This window comes from Ranitomeya variabilis, chromosome 2 (assembly GCF_051348905.1).
Source record: "Ranitomeya variabilis isolate aRanVar5 chromosome 2, aRanVar5.hap1, whole genome shotgun sequence".
NCBI lineage: Eukaryota > Metazoa > Chordata > Amphibia > Anura > Dendrobatidae > Ranitomeya > Ranitomeya variabilis.
The window spans coordinates 643301364-643322210 of record NC_135233.1 but is presented as its reverse complement, the minus strand read 5'-3'; the positions used below and the strand labels follow the sequence as shown (position 1 = coordinate 643322210).

The following is a 20847-nucleotide window of genomic DNA, read 5'->3' as shown; positions in this document are numbered from 1 at the left end:
AATATTAGATTGAAGTTCATTCTCTGTCCTCTGTAGTACATGCCTGCACAAGGCAATCTTGCCTTACGCAGGCGTGTACTATGGAGGACAGAGAATGAACTTCAATCCAATATTGCAGCCAGCGGGTAAGGAAAGGGTGAATCAAACACCCGAAAACTCCGCCCCTATGGCTGAAGATTGTTCCCTCCAAATTCAGGTGACAGAGTCCCTTTAACGTTATAAACTTCTGCGAAGCACCTGGGGGTTTAAGGTGCTCACCAGACATCTAGGTAAGGTCCCAAAGGGGTCTAGTTTCCAAAATGGTGTCATTTGAGGGGGGTTTCCATTGTTTAGGCACATCAGGGGCTCTCCAAACGCGACATGGTGCCCTCTAATTATTCCATCAAATTTTGCATTCAAAAATGGCATGCACTCCTTCCCTTCCAAGCCCTGCCGTGCGCCCAAACAGTAGTATTTCCCCACATATGGGACATCAGTGTACTCAGGAAAAATTGCAGAAGAAATTGTGTGGAGCTATTTTCTACTGTTACCCTTATGAAAATGCAAAATATGGAGCTAAAAAAGATGTGGGAAAAAATGTGATATTTTTTTTATTATTTCCACGGCTCTACGTTATAAACTTCTGTGAAGCACCTGTGGGTTCAAAGTGTTCAATACACATCTAGATAAGTTCCCTAAGCGGTCTAGTTTCCAAAATGGTGTCACTTGTTGGGGGTTTCCACTGTTTAGGCACATCAGGGGCTCTCCAAACATGGCATCCGCTAATTACAGTATGCCAGCAAATTTTACATTCAAAAAGTGAAATGGTGCTCCTTCCCTTCCAAGCCCTACTGTGCACCCTAACAGTAGATTTTCCCCACATATGGGGTATCGTCATACTCAAGAGAAATTGCACAACAAAATGTATGGTCCAGTTTCTCCTGCTACCCTTGCGAAAGTTATAAAAAAATATATATATATATTAGGTCTAAAGGAAAATTTCTGTGAAAGAAAAGCAAATGTTTATTTTTTTTTTTCATTCCACATTCAACTTATTAAATGTGGTTTTGAGTACCTTGAGGGGTGCAGTTTTTAGAATGGTGTAATTTTTGGGTAATTTTTCTGTCATATAGGCCCCTCAAAGTTACTTCAAATGTGAGGTGGTCCCTAAAAAAATGGTTTTGCAAATTTTGTTGTAAAAATGAGAAGTCATTGGTCATCTTTTAACCATTATAACTTCCTAACAAGAAAAATTATGTTTCCAAAATTGTGGTGATGTAAAGTAGACATGTGGGAAATGTTATTTATTAACTATTTTGTGCAATATGACTCTCTGATTTCAGGCCACAAAAATTAAAAGTTTGAAAATTGTGAAATTTTCAAAAGTTTTGCCAAATTTCCGTTTTTTTTCCACAAATAAATGCAAGTCATATCAAAGAAATTTTACCACTATCAAAGTACAATAGGTCACGAGAAAATATGAGAATCACCAGGATCCACTGAAGCGTTCCAGAGTTATGACCTCATAAGTGACGGAGGTCAGAATTGTAAAAACTGGCCTGGTCAGGAAGGTGAAAACAGGCTTCGGGGTGAAGGGGTTAAGAGCCATGCAAAGCAGCAACACGTGTTGGGTCTGGTCAGCACAGGCTCCACTAACGTGCCCTGGTAAATTATCTCATTTGTATACATTACTGATGCATATGTATTGCATTTTCATTCAATCTGAGCAGAAAGTATAGTCCTGTTAACTTCAGAATTCATCCGACTGCTTCAGTCTTCAGTCACATCATTAATAAATACTAGTGACCCAGTGCCATTAGAGGCCATGCATGCCTATGCCATCACATTGCCTCCACCATGTTTTACAGAGGATGTGGTGCTCTTTGGATCATCAGCCATTTTAAACTTTTTCCATAGTTTCTTTTTCCCACCATTCTGGTACAGGTTGATCTTAGTTTCATCTGTCCATAGAATGATTTTCCAGACCTAGGCTGGCTATTTTAGAGTTGTTTTTTTTTGCAAAGTCTAATCTGACCTTTCTATTTTTAAGCCTGATTAATGGTTTGCAGCTTGTAGTGAACCCTCTGTATTTGCGCTCATGAAGCCTTCTCTTTAGGGTAGATTTCATGGATAATATTCTTCACTTGAGTGGATGTTGTGAAGGAATTTTTCTTCACCATAGAAAGGATTCTGCAATCACCACTGTTGTCTTCTGTGGATATTCAGACATTTTTGAGTTTTGCTCTTTTTTTGGCAGATTGTACCAAACTGTTTATTTTGCCACTCCTAACATTTCTGCTATCTCTGTGATTTTTTATTTTATTTTCTGTAGCCTAATGATGGTCTCTTTCTCTTCCATTGAGAGCTCCTTAGGGTGTGTGTCCACGGTCAGTAAACGCTGCGTGTTTGACGCTACAGCGTCAAACACGCAGCGTCCAGATGTTCCAGCATAGTGGAGGGGATTTTTTGAAATCCCGTGTCCACTATGCGTGGAAACCCGCACGCGCCTGCGACTCCGGACATGCTGCGCGTCTTTTCAGATCGCAGCATGTCCGTACACCTTGCGGGGATGCAGCGTCCCCGCAAGGAATAACACAGGGCCCTATGGGAGGGGGGCGATGATTCCGGATGTGTACAGTTAACACATCCGACATCATCGCGTCCAAAAAGGGGGCGGGGCTTCGCCGCTCTGGCGATACCGCCGGCCATCCTGAACGTGGACACGCAGCCTTAAACTGCATGTTGTGGGTTCACATCAACAGCTTCGAAATGCAAATGCCACACCTGAAATCGGCTCCAGTCCCTTTACCTGCTTAACTGATGATGTATTAAGGAGGAAAGAGCTTTTGAGATATCTGTCCAATTACATTCAATCCCTTTAAAAAGAGGCTGCTATATATTAAAGAGCTGTAATTCCTAAACCTTTACTCCAATTAGGATGTGAATACCCTCAAATTAAAGATCAGAGTCTACACTTTAAGATCATATTGATCTTGAATGTGTTTTGGCAAACCGTTAAAATGCTAAAACTTGTGTCAGTGCCAAATATTTCCGGACCTATGGAGATATATATATATATATATATATATATATATATATATATATATATATATATATATATATATATGTATATATATATAGATAGATAGATAGATAGATAGATAGATCGATCTATAGAAAGATAGATAAAATTTGTGTGTGAGCACTTTATAATATAGAAATACACATATATAATAAAATGTGCACACACATACTGTATATATATATTTATTCAAATGCGGACACAAGAGTGTTTTGGTTGTACTTGAAATGTCTGTGTTCAGACCTGGTCAACCTTTATCTGTGTTGCCCTCTCTGGTGCCATGGGAGTGATTCAGAAATGCTTCAGATACAGCTTGCATTTAATGTGGTCTTGCTTTTAATACATTTAGGAGGCCGTAATGGCACAGCGAATATAAAAAACGTAGAGTAGGACTGCCCTATTATGAGAATGCCTTGACGTGGTGGGGTGGCTCAAAGAATTGATCAATTGTTTGCTAAATGTCTCATTTTGAAATACAGTTAGAAATCAATATGTGCATTTGCACTTTATGTTTTGCGTTCTGACCTTAAGCAGCACTGGCTTCTCCCCTTTTTTTTTTTTATTTTGGAACACTGACAATAATTCTAGTCCTTTTCCTCTATAAAGAGGATATTTTCAGAACAGGAAATATTTCCCATTTTGTGTGAAAAAATATTTACAAGGAGTTGTGCAAAATTCAAAATGTTTAATTTTCATTCCCATTCGTTCACATGCTTTACCTATTGCTTCTTTGCCAAAAGACAAACTAGCAGAAATGCACCACTGTATTGCTAAAGTCTTGCACTCCATTAGCACAGCTCAATATTGTGAAGTAGTAAAAAAATATTGATCTAAGTAGAAGATGTGTGTTCTGGTAAATATCAGAGACACGAAACCGCAACTACTTCAAAAATGCATTCATGAAAACTGCAGAGTAAGCCATTTACATCCTGGTCTGGAAAAATAACCCTGATGTCGGCTACCCAAAATACATACCACCACCAGAGTAGCTTTAATTACTTAGTGAAACAATTATTGTGTGCTCCTCTTCTTGGGTATGTTTTTAAAGTGAGAAGCTTGGAAACATGAAGCCTCATGCCACAGAATCAACCTAATTAGACAACCCCTTTAAAGGGAATCTGCCAGGTGATTTTTTTGTAGTATACTAATAGTATCCTGAAATAAGGCTTGGGCAGCCCTTTCAGAATATATAATGTTTATTGCTGTACCGGGTCCTGTTTTCTTGTTGTAAGCTCCGGGCAATCAAGAATACTGTATTTTTGATCAGAGTGTTGTCTTTGAAAAAAAGCAACAAACAAAAACAACATTCGGACCAATATTATTCAATGGTGAAATGTAGATAAGCATTTTTTTTTTTCACTGTGTGAAGAAAAAAAAATCTCTGCATGCACTAGTTTGTTCTGTAAATCAGATGAGACTTAAGGTACCTTCACACTAAACGACTTTGCAACGATAACGATAGCGATCCGTGACGTTGCAGCGTCCTGGATAGCGATATCGTTGTGTTTGACACGCAGCAGCGATCAGGATCCTGCTGTGATATCGCTGGTCGTTGATTAAAGTTCAGAACTTTATTTGGTCGTCAGATCGGCGTGTATCGTCGTGTTTCACAGCAAAAGCAACGATGCCAGCAATGTTTTACAATGGTAACCAGGGTAAATATCGGGTTACTAAGCGCAGGGCCGCGCTTAGTAACCCGATATTTACCCTGGTTACCATTGTAAAAGTAAAAAAAAAAACACTACATACTCACCCTCTGATGTCTGTCACGTCCCCCGGCGTCCGCGCTGCTGCTCAGAGCTTCCTGCACTGAATGTGTCAGTGCCGGCCGTAAAGCAATGCACAGCGGTGACGTCACCGCTGTGCTTTAGGGCCGGCGCTTACACAGTGCAGGGAAGCTGAAGGCGAGGGACGCGACAGACACGGCAATGTAAGTATGTACTGTTTGTTTTTTTTACATTTACACTGGTAACCAGGGTAAACATCGGGTTACTAAGCGCGGCCCTGCGCTTAGTAACCCGATGTTTACCCTGGTTACCCGGGGACTTCGGCATCGTTGGTCGCTGGAGAGCTGTCTGTGTGACAGCTCTCCAGCGACCACACAACGATGAAACAGCGACGCTGCAGCGATCGGCATCGTTGTCGATATCGCTGCAGCGTCGCTTAATGTGACGGTACCTTTACACAATCAAGTATCTGGGTGTGAGAAAAAATCAGATGCCAAACAGAGACAGTATAACATCTACCGTATTTAATCGAGAATAAGCTGAGATTTTCAGCCCATTTTTTTAGGCTAAAAGTGCCCCTCTCGGCTTATACACGAGTCACAGCGGCGTGCGGCAGTGGAACGGGGACAGGTGAATATCGCAAATGCCAGGGGACTGAGCCTGCGACGACTCCAACACCTGGCCCCCATAGCGCGTCGGTGTCCTCGCCTGCTCAGGACCCCGGCACCTCTCCCCCAGCGACGAGAGGCGAGTATGTCATTTTTTTTTTAATCTCAGCAGCAGCAGCATATGGGCATAATATGCAATGGAGCATCTTATGGGGCCATCAACCTTTATGCAGCATTATATGGGGCATGATCTATGGAGCATCTTATGGGGCCATCAACTTTTGTGCAGCATTATATGCGGCATAATCTATGGAGCATCTTATGGGGCCATTAACCTTTGTGCAGCATTATATGGGGAATAATATTCTATGGAGCATCTTATGGGGCCATCATTAACCTTTGTGCAGCATTATATAGGGCATATTTTTTGTATGGAGCATCTTATGGGGCCCATCAAATGGGGCGTATTTTGTATGGAGCATCTTATGCGGCCCATCATGAACTGTATGGAGCATTATATGGAGCTCCTGAGTCAATATGGATAGTCAAAAACACTTAACCTACTGATGTCTCAATCAATTTTACTTTTATTGGTATCTATTTTTATTTTTGAAATTTACCGGTAGCTGCTGCATTTTCCACCCTAGGCTTATACTCGAGTCAATAAGTTTTCCCAGTTTTTTGTGGCAAAATTAGGGGTCTCGGCTTATACTCGAGTATATACGGTAATTGTTACAGATAAATTACAATTCTGCAACACAGGAAACTACAAATGGTCCTGTAAGTGATTAATAGATGCTGTGTAAAAAACAGATTGTATACGGACATCACACGGATGACACGCGAGAAACAAAAATAGTTTCTGGATGAAACTCGATTTTTTTTTTAATTTTTTTTTTTACACATTCGTGTGAACCTCATAATCACACACAGCTCTGCAGTGAGATCAGGAGAGCGGCCATTACTTATTACACTGGTAATGCACCCCCTTTCATTTCAAATAAACTCTAGTGGCAGATCAGTGTCCGGCCCTTACGTCTCATCAGCTCATTTACATTTTGGAAAATATGAATTAAGGCATCGGATCACAGGAAACAAGGCATCACATTATTCAGCTTCCTTTAACCTACATGCCCATATAGACGGCATAGAACGGTTGACGCTGGGCCTGGCATAACAACACCAAGTTGCATTTTTGTTTGCAATTTTTACTTTAGCAAAAATTTTGCTGAATTTTAATCAGGTTTATGCTACAAAACTGGTGTAAACTGCTTGATGAATTGGTCAACTGCCAATGATTTTAGGTCAAATCTGTATGTAGGTAAGGAATTGTCTAAAAGACAGGAAACAAAGTTGGCATAAATGGTACGTTCTCTAAACGGGATATAGTCAGCAGTGGGGACCGCAGGGTTCTGTGCTAGGACTGATTCTTTTTAACCTCTTTATTAATGATCTTGTGGATGGGATTGAGAGTAAAGTGTCAGTCTTTGCTGAGAACACCAATCTATGTAGGATACTAAAAACTGACCTTGACATTAAAATGTTAGAAATCGATCTGAATAAGATGATTGAATGGGAAAACACTTGGTAAATGAGATTTAATGTAGATAAATGTAGAGTTATGCACCTAGGATGGAGTAATCCTGTTGCTGCATATACATTAAATGGGAGTATTCTCTGGACTACAGAACAGGAGAAGGACTTGGGTATTCTGGTTACAAGTAAGCTGAGCAGCAGTGCTCAATGTCAAGCAGCAGCCGCAAAAGCAAACAAGATTTTAGGGTGTATGAAAACAGATATAATCCTGCATGTTGTTACAACTTTATAAATCACTGGTGAGGCCACATCTGGAATATGGGATCCAGTTTTGGGCTTCACATTTTACAAAGGATATTCAGAAGTTACAGTCAGTTAAAAGTTGGGCAACTAGATTATTACAAGGGATGGAAGGCCTCTCCTATCCTCAGAGTTTGGAAAAGTTTGGTTTGTTTAGCTTAGAAAAAAAGACGCCTCAGAGGGGATCTCATTTACATGTATAAAGATATGTGTTGTCAGTACAGAGGACTTACACATGAGCTATTCCTTCCAAAGACCATTCTAAGGACAAGACGGCACTCATTACGGGTGGAAGAAAGGAGATTCCGACAGCTAAACAGGAAAGTGTTCTTTACAGTTAGAGCAGTCACACTATGGAATGCCGACCACAGGAGTTAGTAATGGCAGACACTGACAGATTTTAAAAAATGGTGGGATGATTTCCTCAGTACTATTATCGTGGGTCATAGTTAATTTAGTGACAAAATAATCAATTGGTGGAGAAAGGGTGAACTTGATGGACCTCGGTCTATTTCCAACCTATGTAACCGTGACTGTAAACATGAATGATGCTGCCCAGAATCATTGTGGATATTTTCCTCTACATTTTCACATATATTAATTGAATACATTGTTACTTACCATTTTCTTGCGCAAATCGAGAAGCTTCCAAAAATGTAACTTCACGGTCAGCATCCAAGTCTTTTTTGTTCCCACAAAGGATTATTACAATGTTCTGACTAGCCAGCATTCGAGCATCTGTAAGCCAGTTGGTGAGAGCATTGTAGGTTTCTCGACTGTGTTTGGAATAAAAAAAAAAAAAAAATGTTTTTAAAAGTTGAAAAGAAATGGTAACTACTTCTGTAAAGTGAACAATTAACATGCATGATGCAGACATTGGAGTTTACACTGATTACAAGCTATATAAAGAAAAAAAAAAACAAATGTTGCTTTTTATCCTTAAAAATCCTTTAACCATTCTGCAACAATTAAAGACAGTTGAAAAAAGGATATCCTGATATCTGTGATTCAATCTCTTAGGGTACCGTCACACAGTGAAATTTTCATCGCTACGACGGCACGATTCGTGACGTTCTAGCGATATCGTTACGATATCGCTGTGTCTGACACGCTACTGCGATCAGGGACCCTGCTGAGAATCGTACGTCGTAGCAGATCGTTTGGAACTTTCTTTCGTCGCTTGATCACCCGCTGACATCGCTGGATCGTTGTGTGTGACAGCGATCCAGCGATGCGTTCGCTTGTAACCAGGGTAAACATCGGGTAACTAAGCGCAGGACCGCGCTTAGTAACCCGATGTTTACCCTGGTTACCAGCGTAAACGTAAAAAAAACAAACAGTACATACTCACATTCCGGTGTCTGTCCTCCGGCGTCTCAGCTTCTCTGCACTGTGAGCGCCTGCCGGCCGGAAAGCGAGCACAGCGGTGACGTCACCGCTGTGCTTTCCGGCTATGGTGCTTACACAGTGCAGAGAAGCAGAACGCCGGGGGACAGACACCGGAATGTAAGTATGTACTGTTTGTTTTTTTTACGTTTACGCTGGTGACCAGGGTAAACATCGGGTTACTAAGCGCGGCCCTGCGCTTAGTAACCCGATGTTTACCCTGGTTACCCGGGGACTTCGGCATCGCTCCAGCGCCGTGATTGCAAAGTGTGACCGCAGTCTACGACGCTGGAGCGATAATCATACGACGCTGCGACGTCACGGATCGTGCCGTCGTAGCGATGAAAATGGCACTGTGTGACGGTACCCTTAAGGTACCTTCACACGAAACGATATCGCTAGCGATCCGTGACGTTGCAGCTTCCTGGCTAGCGATATCGTTTCGTTTGACACGCAGCAGCGATCAGGATCCTGCTGTGATGTCGCTGGTCGCTGAATAAAGTCCAGAACTTTATTTGGTCGTCCGATCGCCGTGTATCGTTGTGTTTGAAAGCAAAAGCAACGATACCAGCGATATTTTACACTGGTAACCAGGGTAAACATCGGGTTGCTAAGCGCAGGGCCGTGCTTAGTAACCCGATGTTTACCCTGGTTACCAGCGTAAAAGTAAAAAAAACAAACAGCACATACTCACCTGCGCGTCCCCCAGCGTCTGCTTCCTGACACTTACTGAGCGCCGGCCCTAAAGTGAAAGTGAAAGCACAGCGGTGACGTCACCGCTCTGCTGTTAGGGCCGGAGCTCAGTCAGTGTCAGGAAGCAGACGCTGGGGGACGTGCAGGTGAGCATGTACTGTTTGTTTTTTTTACTTTTACGCTGGTAACCAGGGTAAACATCGGGTTACTAAGCGCGGCCCTGCGCTTAGCAACCCGATGTTTACCCTGGTTACCCGGGGACCTCGGCATGGTTGGTCGCTGGAGAGCTGTCTGTGTGACAGCTCCCCAGCGATCAAACAGCGACGCTGCAGCGATCGGCATCGTTGTCGCTATCGCTGCAGCGTCGCTTCGTGTGAAGGTACCTTTACTCTACATTTTGATTACTATGTAAATGAGCTGTTAAGATCTATGGGCAAACACAGGTCTGCTTGAGAATCTGCCAATAGAGTTATTTTAACCCATTCACCCCTGGACCATTTTCAATTTTCGTTTTTTCCTTCCCTTCTTCCAAGAGCCATTACTTTTTAGGGCATGTTCACACTTTGCAGATTTTGCTGCGGATTTTTCCGCAGCGGATTTGGAAAAACCGCATTGAAAAACCGCAGCGGTTTTCCCTGCGGTTTCTTCTGCGGATTCCTCTGCGGGTTTTCAACAGCACTTTCCTATTGGTGCATGTTGAAAACCGCTGCGGAATCCGCAGAAAGAAGTGACATGCTCCTTTTTTTCCGCAGCAATTCCGCGCGGTTTTTAAAGGGATTTTCTGCAAAGTGGGAACAGCGGATTTTGTTTTCCATAGGGTAACATTGTACTGTACCCTGCATGGAAAATTGCTGCGGATCCGCAGCGTCAAATCTGCTGCGGATCTGCAGCAAAAACCGCAAAGTGTGAACATAGCCTTACTATGCCATCAATATGGCCATGTGAGGGCTTGTTTTTTGCAGGACCAGTTGTACTTCTGAATGACACCATTGATTTTACAATAGACTTTACTGGAAAACGGGAAAAAAAAATCCCGAGTGTGATGAAATTGCAAATAAAAAAGAAAAAAAAAAGTACAATGCCACAATTGATTTATTTTTTTTTTTACCATGTTCACTATATGTTAAAATTAACCGGGAAACTTGATTCCCTAGGTAAGTACGACTGTGCAGTTACTAAACATGTATAGTTGTTTTTTAACTGGTGAAAATAAACTTGGAAATATGCATTCCTTTTTTTTTTTTTTTTTGCTTTTGTCGCCATTTTATGAGATTTGGAACATTTTCATTTTTCAGGATATGAGGCTGGGAGAGGGCTCATTTTTTACGTTCGGAGATGACAATTTTACTCATACCATTTTGCGGTAGATCTGATGTTTTGATCGCCTCATATTGCATTTCATTGCAATGTTGTGGCAGCCCAAAAAATGTAATTCTGGAGTTTCAATTTTTTCTTGTTACACGGTTTACCAATCAGATTACTTTATTTTATATTTTGATAGATCGAACATTTCTGAATGCAGTAATACCCAATTTTTTTAAATGGTTTTATTTTCAATGCTGCAAAAATGTTTATTTTAGTTTTTCATATTTTTTAAAACTTTTTTTTTTTTTACTTTATTTAATATTCTACTGAGGAAACATGAAGCTTCATTTGTGTATCAGAAATCACAATCTCTTATGAACGCTGGCCATGACCCACTGGTCACAGGTGTATATAATGACAGGCATGTGAAGTCATCAGCAGACCCCACTGTTATGACAACCCATCGGCATACAGAGATGGACAGGGGCACCAATGGGCGAGATTAATGACACGCTTCCGGCCAGCGCATGTTAAATCCAGCTGTCAGAGATTGACAGTGGGATTTAACTGGTTAACAGGCACATGATGTCATCTATTAAAGGCGCATGATGACTGAATAAATCATTCCTGATGTACTGGGAAAGATGTGGGCTCAGTGTGTGAGCCCGCATCAAAGTCAGGGAGACTACATATGTCATGAAGGGATTAAATGAAAGGGAGCTCTATCGGAGTGAGACATGTAATGACTGACAGTCTGTTCTTCTGATCCACTTATCTCACACTGGTAACTTCCCCTTTCATTAAAAATAAGCTCTAGAGAAGATTCACGTCCAGCCCATAAATCTTAACAGGTGATTCACATATTGAGAAAGTTGTGGAATACTCTGGAATCAGACATCGGTTTGCAGATATTAATATACAGTATTTTATTCAGCTTCATATAACCTGCATGCCCATATAGACAGCAGACGGTTTATCCTATTGACAGATTCCCTTTAAAACCTATTGTTTATCATTACTCGTCCTTGACCATACCACCATAAAACTCAGTTTTCTGTATGAAAACTAAGTCGGTGAATGTAATTGCAACTTGAAGCAACATTTCCCCAAAGCATGGCTGTCCAGAGAATGGCTTTCACAGACACTCCCACTAACAACACACCAGCTGGTAGGCTTGTACACAAAATTGTTGGTGCCCCTCGTTTACTTACAGAAAAACCCACAATGGTCACAGAAATAATTTGAATCTGACATAAGTAATAATAAATAAAAGATCTATGAAATTGAAAGTCAGACATTGCTATTCAACCATGCTTCCACAGAATAAAAAAAATATATATAAATAAAACTCGTGAAATAGGCCTGGACAGAAATGATGGCACCCCTGAAAATAATGTGACAAAAGGGACATGTTAAATCAAGGTGTGTCCACTAACTAGCATCACAAGTGTCCACAATCGTGGAATCAGTGAGTGGGCCTATATATAGGGCTACAGATACTCACTGTGCTGTTTGGTGACATGGTGTGTATCACACTCAACATGGATCAGAGGAAGCGAAGGAAAGAGTTGTCTCAGGAGATAAAGAAAATTATAGACAAACATGTTAAAGGTAAAAGTTAAAGACCATCTCCAAGCAGCTTGATGTTCCTGTGACTGCAGTTGCACATATTATTCAGAAATTTAAGATCCGTGGGACTGTAGCCAACCTCCCTGAACGTGGCCGCAAGAGGAAAATTGATGACGAATCAAAGAGACGGATAATATGAATGGTAACAAAAGAGCCCAGAAAAACTTCTAAACAGATTAAAGGTGAACTTCAAGCTCAAGGAACATCAGTGTCAGATTGTACCATCTGTCTTTGTATGAGCCAAATTGGACTTCATGGGAGATGACCAAGGAGGACACCAATGTTGAAAAAAAATAATCAAAAAGCCAGAATGGAATTTGCCAAACTACATGTTGACAAGCCACAAAGCTTCTGGGAGAATGTTCTGTGGACAGATGAGACAAAAAATGTAACTTTTTGGCAAGGCACATCAGCTCTATGTTCACAGATGGAAAAATGAAGCATATTAAGAAAAGAACACTGTCCCTACTGTGAAACATGGAGGAGGCTCTGTGATGTTCTTGGGCTGCTTTGCTGCATCTGGCACAGGGTGTCTAGAATCTGTGCAGGGTACAATGAAATCTTAAGACTATCAAGGGATTCTAGAGAGAAATGTGCTGCCCTGTGTCAGAAAGCTTGGTCTCAGTAACAGATCATGGGTCTTACAGTAGGACAGTGACCCAAAACATACAGCTAAAAACACCCATAAATGACTAAGAGGAAAACATTGGACTATTCTGAAGTGGCCTTCTATCAGCCCTGACCTAAATCCTATCGAGTATCTTTGGAAAGAGATGAAACATGCCGTCTGGAAAAGGCAACCTTCAAACACGAGACAACTGGAGCAGTTTGCTCTTGAGGAGTGGGCCAAAATAGCTGTTACAGGAATCGTTTGATTGCATCAAATGGTTGTGCAACAAAATAAGTTAAGGGTACCATCATTTCTTTCCAGGCCTATTTGATGAGTTTTATTATTTTTTAAATTCTGTGGAAACATGAATGAAAAGCAATGTGTGACTTTCATTTGTTCATTTTCATAAATTTTATGTTTTTTTACTTTTGTTAGATTCAAGTTATTTCTGTGACCACTCTGGTTTTTCTGTCATTAAACGAGGGGTACCAACAATTTTGACCACACGTGTAGCAGGTTAGCGGCGCTGCCTGTTTAAATGGGAAGAGGAGAAAACCTCACACAAACAGATTTTACATATTACCTTGTGATGTCATAGACAAGTAAAGCACCAGCAGCTCCTCTGTAATAACTCCGTGTAACAGATCTAAGCAAGAGACAAACAACAAATTTAGTGTGGTGGCGTTTCAGTTTCAGGAGGTTGTCTCACTACAGACATTTATGGCTTCTCCACCAGATACACCATAAATGTCTATTAAATGGAGGTTTTCCCCATTAAAAAATGGGGCCCTGACTTGTGGTGACAGGAGAAATGGCCGCACATGTGCACATCCTTTTCATTCACTGATGAAGTTTCAAATACAGTATGATCTGCTTTATTCTGAGCTCCTATAGCAGTGATTGCAGAAAATTACTGCACGCATGGCCACCTACACTGACTGCAGGTCCCGAAAGATTGAATCTGTATCTATTAGACAGTTATGGTGAATCTTGTTGATATGCAATAAATGTCTGTCTGATAAAATACTTTTATTATAACATATGCATGAAGAACAAAAACAAAACAAGTTTCTACCAAACTGCAAAAAGAGAGAAAAAAAAAAAAGATTTTAACAGCATTACTGGATGTGGAAAGTGTAATCTTTCAACACACTTTTTGATCAAACACAAGCCGTCTAGCTACTTTATGGCAAACATTTTACACTTTCACTGCAAAGCATGAGTGTAACACGTGTGGATTTTAAAAACTTACTGCAACTAGAATATTAAAGGCAGAGCTCAGTACGTGGGGATTAAAAGATTAACTTTCTTTTCGGCAGAGTAGGGATGGGAGTAAGATGATAAAACTTGCAGAAGTAGTTAAAGGGATATTCACAAGTTGTCTCTTGAGCAGCTCAGAGCCATGCAGTGTCATTTCTTCCTGATTTATCGTGGGCGGGCTCTCCTCGTTGGGTGACAGTTCTGGCAAGTAGCAGAACAGTAGTATTAGGAGCACTATAAAGCTCAGCACATGTTCTGGTGTAACACATTCAACCATCGGTGGTTTGTTCTGGAGTGTACACTGCGATCACTGTGTTTAGACGTAGAGATAACTGGGAAGAAGCACACAACCCCAGACAGCCAGAGCTGAGATTAGGAGAACTTCTCTGAAAGCTTGGCCTGGCAATTTTGTAAGATTTATAACAGCATCTCTTCAGGAGCGGAGACGGAGGTGAAAAGCTAACTGCTAAATAGAGATCAATGTGCTGGGTAGAGGTGGCTTTGACATTAGGAGTTAAAGGGGGTGAGCAATACTTTGTGTCCCTTTCATATTAACACTAACTGAACTGACGTAGATAAGCTCTTTTGTAAATGCCTTGCTTTTCAAAATCCTTCTATAACCTGGTCGTATGATCTTGGGAGGGAAATTAATGTAACATTACAGGAAATCAGACAATTCTCAGAGTTCCTGGCTGGGGAATCTGACGTGACAATACAGTTATGTGACTTTCATGCTATGTGGGTGAATGGGGTTCCATTTTGCATAGCTCACTTTTCGCTTAGGATGAGTAGTGGATAATCTTTATTGTCAGAGCTGTTCTGGTGCTTTATTGTACTTCTAATTGCGGTATTGGTGACTTTCCTGCAGCCGTGTCCTGGACAGGATATTATGCTGTGGGTGATGCTGAGGGAGGAGTTGGAGGTGCGTAGGTTACAGGGGAAGTGCTCACTGCTGGCTTGCAGCCCAACATAAGGGCTGATGGGAAATGCACTCAGAAGAGAACAAATGAAAAGGAAGTGATTACTGTGACAGCAGAACGAATGCTGGGGGATAGACAGTGAAGCAGAAAGGCATACAACTTAGCATAAAAAGGTATATGGGGATCTTTAGGGGTATTTTACTTAGGCATTGGTGGTAAAATACAGTAACTGAGTTCATGTAAGAGAAAATCCAAGATTCCGAGGCATCAGAGAAAATAGGTGTGAAACATAACCTTTATTCCATCCTTAAATCACACGGAGAAATACAATTTACTGTAAGTAGACAAGTGAAGCAACGTTTCAGCCCAAAAGGGCCCTTTTCAAGCCAGAAGTACAATAAAAATTACAGTCACAACATAAAGAAAAACTCCTTTTTTCCCCGTGATCAACTACTCTAACCAATAAGAAGATATATGTTGCTTTGTAGATTTTTTTTTTTTTTTTTTATTAGGTGCTGAATGTCTCAAGCTTTGCCTGTGTCAGGGCACATTCCCACGGTCAGAAAATGCTGCGGGGTTGTACACTGTGTACATCCACAGCGTCCAACTCGCAGCGGCTAGATGTTACAGCATAGTGGAGGGGATTTGAAGAAATCCCATGTCATCTACGCATGCACAAGCGCCCGGGGCTTACCTGCAGAGAAGGACATGCAGCACATCTTTTCAGAACACAGCATGTCTATTTATCTTGCGGTGACTCCACAGGATAAATTTCACCCGTACAATGAATTGGACGCGGTGATTCTGCATGTTACAAGGAACACATGTGAAATCACCTGCGTTCGAATGCCGGCAGCGCTTTGGATGCAGTGGAAGTGCTTCGTCCAAAGCGCTGCCAATTACTGACAGTATGCACCCGGCCTCAGACTTCTAGCCATAAACAAATAATTGACCCTCACTGTGCTTCCTGTACAAAATATGACCAACCCACTGTTCCCCTTATGGTGCATTGTCTCCAAATTGTCCACTCCTCCCCATACTGGGCCTCCTCTTCACACTGTCCCCACACACTGCGACAACTTATACTGCTCAGTCTCAATATCGTACCCCTCCTCACACTCCTTACCCTCCACCAGCATAATGTTCCCTCCGTACTGCGCCCTCACACTGTCTTCCATGTTGGCCCCTCTCTCTATAATGCCCTCCACACTAAACAGTCTCTATAATGTGCCCCCTCAGCTCTTTTCTACCCCCATACTGTCCCCTCACACATTCCCCCTTTCATCTGCAGGTTGTCCTTCACTCATAGCTCCTCTCCTTCCCGATACTGTTCAGTCACACATTCCCCCTCTCCTGGCCAAGACTGTGCCCCTCACACATTCCCCCTCTCCTGGCCAAGACTGTGCCCCTCACACATTCCCCCTCTCCTGGCTAAGACTGTGCTCCTCACACATTCCCGTTCTCCTGGCCAAGACTGTGCCCCTCACACATTCCCCCTCTCCTGGCCAAGACTGTGCCCCTCACACATCCCCCCTCTCCTTGCTGAGACTGTGCCCCTCACACATTCCCCCTCTCCTGGCCAAGACTGTGCCCCTCACACATTCCCCCTCTCCTTGCCCCTCACACTATATTGTCTCCTCACCCATTTCCCCCTACCTCCCCACATGGTTTTCTCACACATCACCCCTACTTCAATACAATCTCATCATACTTGTATGTTACAGGAGTAAAGTCAGCAGCCTGATCAGCTGATCTGGAAGTGCTTCAATTGTACTTGTCCCTGAAAGATGCAAGTACAATCGAATGCTGGGAGCCAGGGTTTTACATCTTCTCTGAGCTAGCGGTCAGCTTGAAAGCTGGCTCGGAGAATGGCCGAATCCAACTCTGGGGGTTGCGGCAAAACGCGACTGCCTGGAAGACACCTTGGACCAATCTACGACATCCCCCTGCTGGCTGTACCAAGGGGAAAATGCCAAACCAGCCTCTCCTAGATATGCAACTGCTTAAACGGAATCTGTTGCCACCTTTTCGCTACCCATCTGAGAGCAGCATGATGATGAGGCAGAGACAAGAACTCCAGTGATGTATCACTTACTTTAGTGGTATGTGCAGTTTTGATTAATAACAGTTTTATCTGCTGCAGATTTAGCAGTTTCTGAATGCTCAGCTCTTTATCACCCCACCGACACAGTATACACAGAAAGCTGCCAAAGGCAGAAAACTGCCAGTCATTGGTGGGAGCATTGTTGAACTACTTGGCAGAAAGCCAAGTAGTCCTCTAGTGATCATCTGGAGCTGATAAAACAGTGATTTTCTAAAAACTACACATCAGCCCAGTAAGTGGAACATCACAGGAATTTCTCAATGTGTCATCAAGAGAGAACACAGACCCTGCCAGCAAGAGAGAGACCTTGCCAGCAAGAGAGAGACCGTGCCAGCAAGAGAGACAGACCCTGCCAGCAAGACAGACCCTGCCAGCGAGACATACCCGCTAGCAAGAGAGACAGATCCTGCCAGCAAGACATACCCTGCTTGCAGCCATCAAGACCCTGCCAGAGACTATGTGAGTACTGCCATCCAGCGTGTGTGTGTGTGTGTGCCCGCCTTGCATGTTTTTTATTTTTCTTACTGTGCTGGTATTTTTAATGGCTGTGCTGTGACGTGTGTGTGTGTGTGTGTGTGTGTGTGTGTGTGTGTGTGTGTGTGTGTGTGTGTGTGTGTGCGTGTGTGTGTGTGTGTGTGTGTGTATAAATGCTGTGTGATGTGTTCAGCCTTTTTTTTTATTTTTCATACATTAACATACTGTACTGCTATTTCAAATAAAGAGCAGTGTAGCTCCTACTTTCCAACCAAAAAAAAATAAAAAAAATAAAAAAAATTGTAATAAAAATTACACAAAACTGTCCGTAGTATGATTTCAAGATAAATTTATAACTGGTCTCCATTCAATAAAGGTGTTTGAGGTTCTATATATATATATAAATGCAGAATGCAAACCTTTGGTATTCAAAATGTTATCTGGTTATAGAAAATAGTAACTAGGGTAACCATAATTTTCATTTTTGGGTATTGGTATTTTAACTTTGAATGAGGGAATTTTTTTATAAGGTTGAAACTGTGCCTGGAGGAGGGGGTGGGGTAGGTTTACCAACATGCGCATGGCGCATATCAAGATTGAAGTAGTTTTGGTGTTGCTTTCATGGAATTTTGGGGGGAAACAGGAGGTGGAGGGTTTTGCAGCTTGTACATCAAAGCATATCAAGTTAACATTTTTATTTTTTTTATTTTTTAGGTGTGGTTAAAAATTTTTTTAGGGGGGGGGGGATGTAATTTGGCATAGCAATTCATAATATGGTAGCTTAGAACTCTCTTTATACTTTCAGATTCTAGGTACCAAGTGACTAGTGACCAAGACAGACGCAGGCAGGCCCCCCAAAGCTTTGAAAACAGATGTAAGTATAAAGTCCCGAAAAGCTGCATCTATCCTTTTGTATAGTAGCTTAGAACTCTCTTTATACTGGCAGATTCTAGGGACCAAGGGACTAGGGACCAAGACAGACGCAGGCAGAAAACGGATACCATAATGTCTTCTTCTGAGAGCACACCCCCCCCCCCCCCCCTCACATCATCAGCCACCTGAGGTTTTTTTTTTTTTCTTCATAAATTTTTTTTGGTACATCTCTGGTAATATGTTTTTGAACCCTATATGTATTTATTCTGTTTACACAGGAAGCTGAAGCAGAGGGGCTTCCAGAAGGAGACGGGCAGGGTGGAGAAATGAGAGGAGCGGGAGCGCATCGTGTAAGTTTTGCAGATACAGATCCTCACATAAAACACACTACACCCAACACAAACATTCAGCACAGCCCACACACAGTAGATATGCCTCCATCCAAGCACAATTTTTTTTAATTTTTTTTTTTTTATTAGTCTTCACAATCCGGGGCTCGACGTAGAGTTCCTCAGAGCCCCTCCCATAGTCGTCGGAATGCTAATCGCGGCGGTCACCGAAGAGTAAGTTCCTTTTTTGGTTTGGTGTTTAGCATACTGTAAAATTTATGTGGTATAATCTTTCCCTTTTTATTCTTTTTTTTTGTTGCTTCACAGCGTGCTCCCGAACAGGATGAGGAAGAGGAGGGCATTGATGTGGATACCCTCATGCAAGCGGTCCAAAGTCGGGAGCCGTTATGGAACATGGGAGACCGCCGCCATGCTGACCAGTTCGTCACCCGACGGCTATGGGAGGAAGTGTGCAGTGCTGTTATTGATAACTGGGAGGAACTCGAAGCTGGGGCCCAGGATCTAGCGCGTAAGTATTCACACTTCATTAACTTGTGTTAGCATGATTTAATAACCAATTTTTGCTTTCTCTTTCCAGGTAACAGGGTTATCGTGCGGTGGCGGTCACTCAGGGATCGCTTCAGGAGGGAATTTAACAAGGAGATGCAGGCCCCGAGTGGATCTAGAGGACGCAGGAGCAGGTATAAATATGCCAGAGCCCTGTCGTTCCTCCGGTCGACGCTGCTGAGCAGAAGGTAAATATTCAACACCACATGTTTTCAGTCAAACTGTTAAAATGTGTAACCTTCAATTTTTTTTGGCAGCAAGGGCAATTGTAATATCAAGATACTAATTTTTTTTTTTTTCTTCTTTAACAGTACTGTCTGCAGCACTCGGGAGCCTGCATCAGAGTTGCACCCCTCTGGAGCGATCTCTCAGGAATCCGCCACCGGGGACCACGTTGACCCCTCTGTGTCTGTACCTTCCCTTTTGTTTGATCCCTCGGCCCCATCCACCACCACCAGCGCTGGAGCAGCAGGGTGGACTTCGTCACTTGAAGCCGCAGGTGATGAGTTAGAGTTCCCTTTACCCCACCCCTCTGACAATGCCGCAACATCTAGATCACCTTTGGAGTCAGGACGGCAGCGCCAGAGAGGTCCGGAAAGGAGCTATGCGCCTGAGTTTTTGCATCTGAATGCAGCCTTCCAGAATGCCATCAAGCTTTTGGGTGAGCAAACATCTGCTGAGTACAATATGCTTAACAAAAGCATATTGGAACTCAGCAGTCATCTGGATAGGATGCAATCAGATGCAAACCAGTCACCAAGACACTTTTTTTCAGTCAGTCCTCAGGCACATGGAGAATCTAAGTCCTGACCTGCAGATGCATGTGATGCAAGGCTGCCACACTGCTCTAGTGCAGGCGATGTCCCAAGCCCCTCCACCCACCCTTCATGTTTCAACACCTTTCCCCTCTCAAGTCGCCGTCTATCCTCCCGTCCTCCTCCCATCCATCCTCCTTCTACTCCTTCGCCATACCTTCCTTCCCCCCTCAGTATTTCCCAGTTCCTACCTTCCCCTTTCCATTCTTCCCCTTTAACTTCACCGTTCCCAATCCCACCAACACCTTCGCCATACCTCCCACAAACCACATCTGTACCTCAACTCCCTGCCCAACCTCATGTTTTCACCACCCATTCCACTTCTGTTCCTCCCCGTGATGTCGTGTCCCCCCCTATCGACGTGGCCCGCCCTGTCAGCCCCTCCGCTAAAACTTTTTGTGGTTTAAAAACAATTTTATTGTCTTTCTCTTTTTAAAAAAAAAACTGTATTAAAACCACCAAGGTTATGGTAATAGTAACAGTAGAAAATATGTAAAGGGTACCGGTTCAAAACATACAATACTGCAAGATTAAAGTACAAAGGTTTTGTAACCAAACAAAAAAATGGTATTTTTCAAGTGTGAAAATTTTAAAATTTTTTTTTACACCATTTCATACTGCCAGTCAACTGATCCTGGAGGAGACATGAA

General features: G+C 42.5%; 1 protein-coding gene across 2 annotated transcripts in view; it reads right to left on the bottom strand.

The window, feature by feature from the left end:
• RAB4A (RAB4A, member RAS oncogene family) overlaps window positions 1-20847 on the bottom strand; it is an 89208-nt gene that overhangs the window by 33930 nt on the left and 34431 nt on the right. For both annotated transcript variants that reach the window (XR_013221749.1, XM_077289124.1), the window contains exons 4-5: window positions 13439-13501; window positions 7854-8008 (exon numbers count right to left, since the gene is read on the bottom strand). Coding sequence is in view for 1 of the 2 variants with exons in the window: in XM_077289124.1 (XP_077145239.1) it covers window positions 7854-8008; window positions 13439-13501 (218 nt within the window). In the remaining variant the exon portion in view is untranslated. The remainder of the gene's footprint in view (window positions 1-7853; window positions 8009-13438; window positions 13502-20847) is intronic.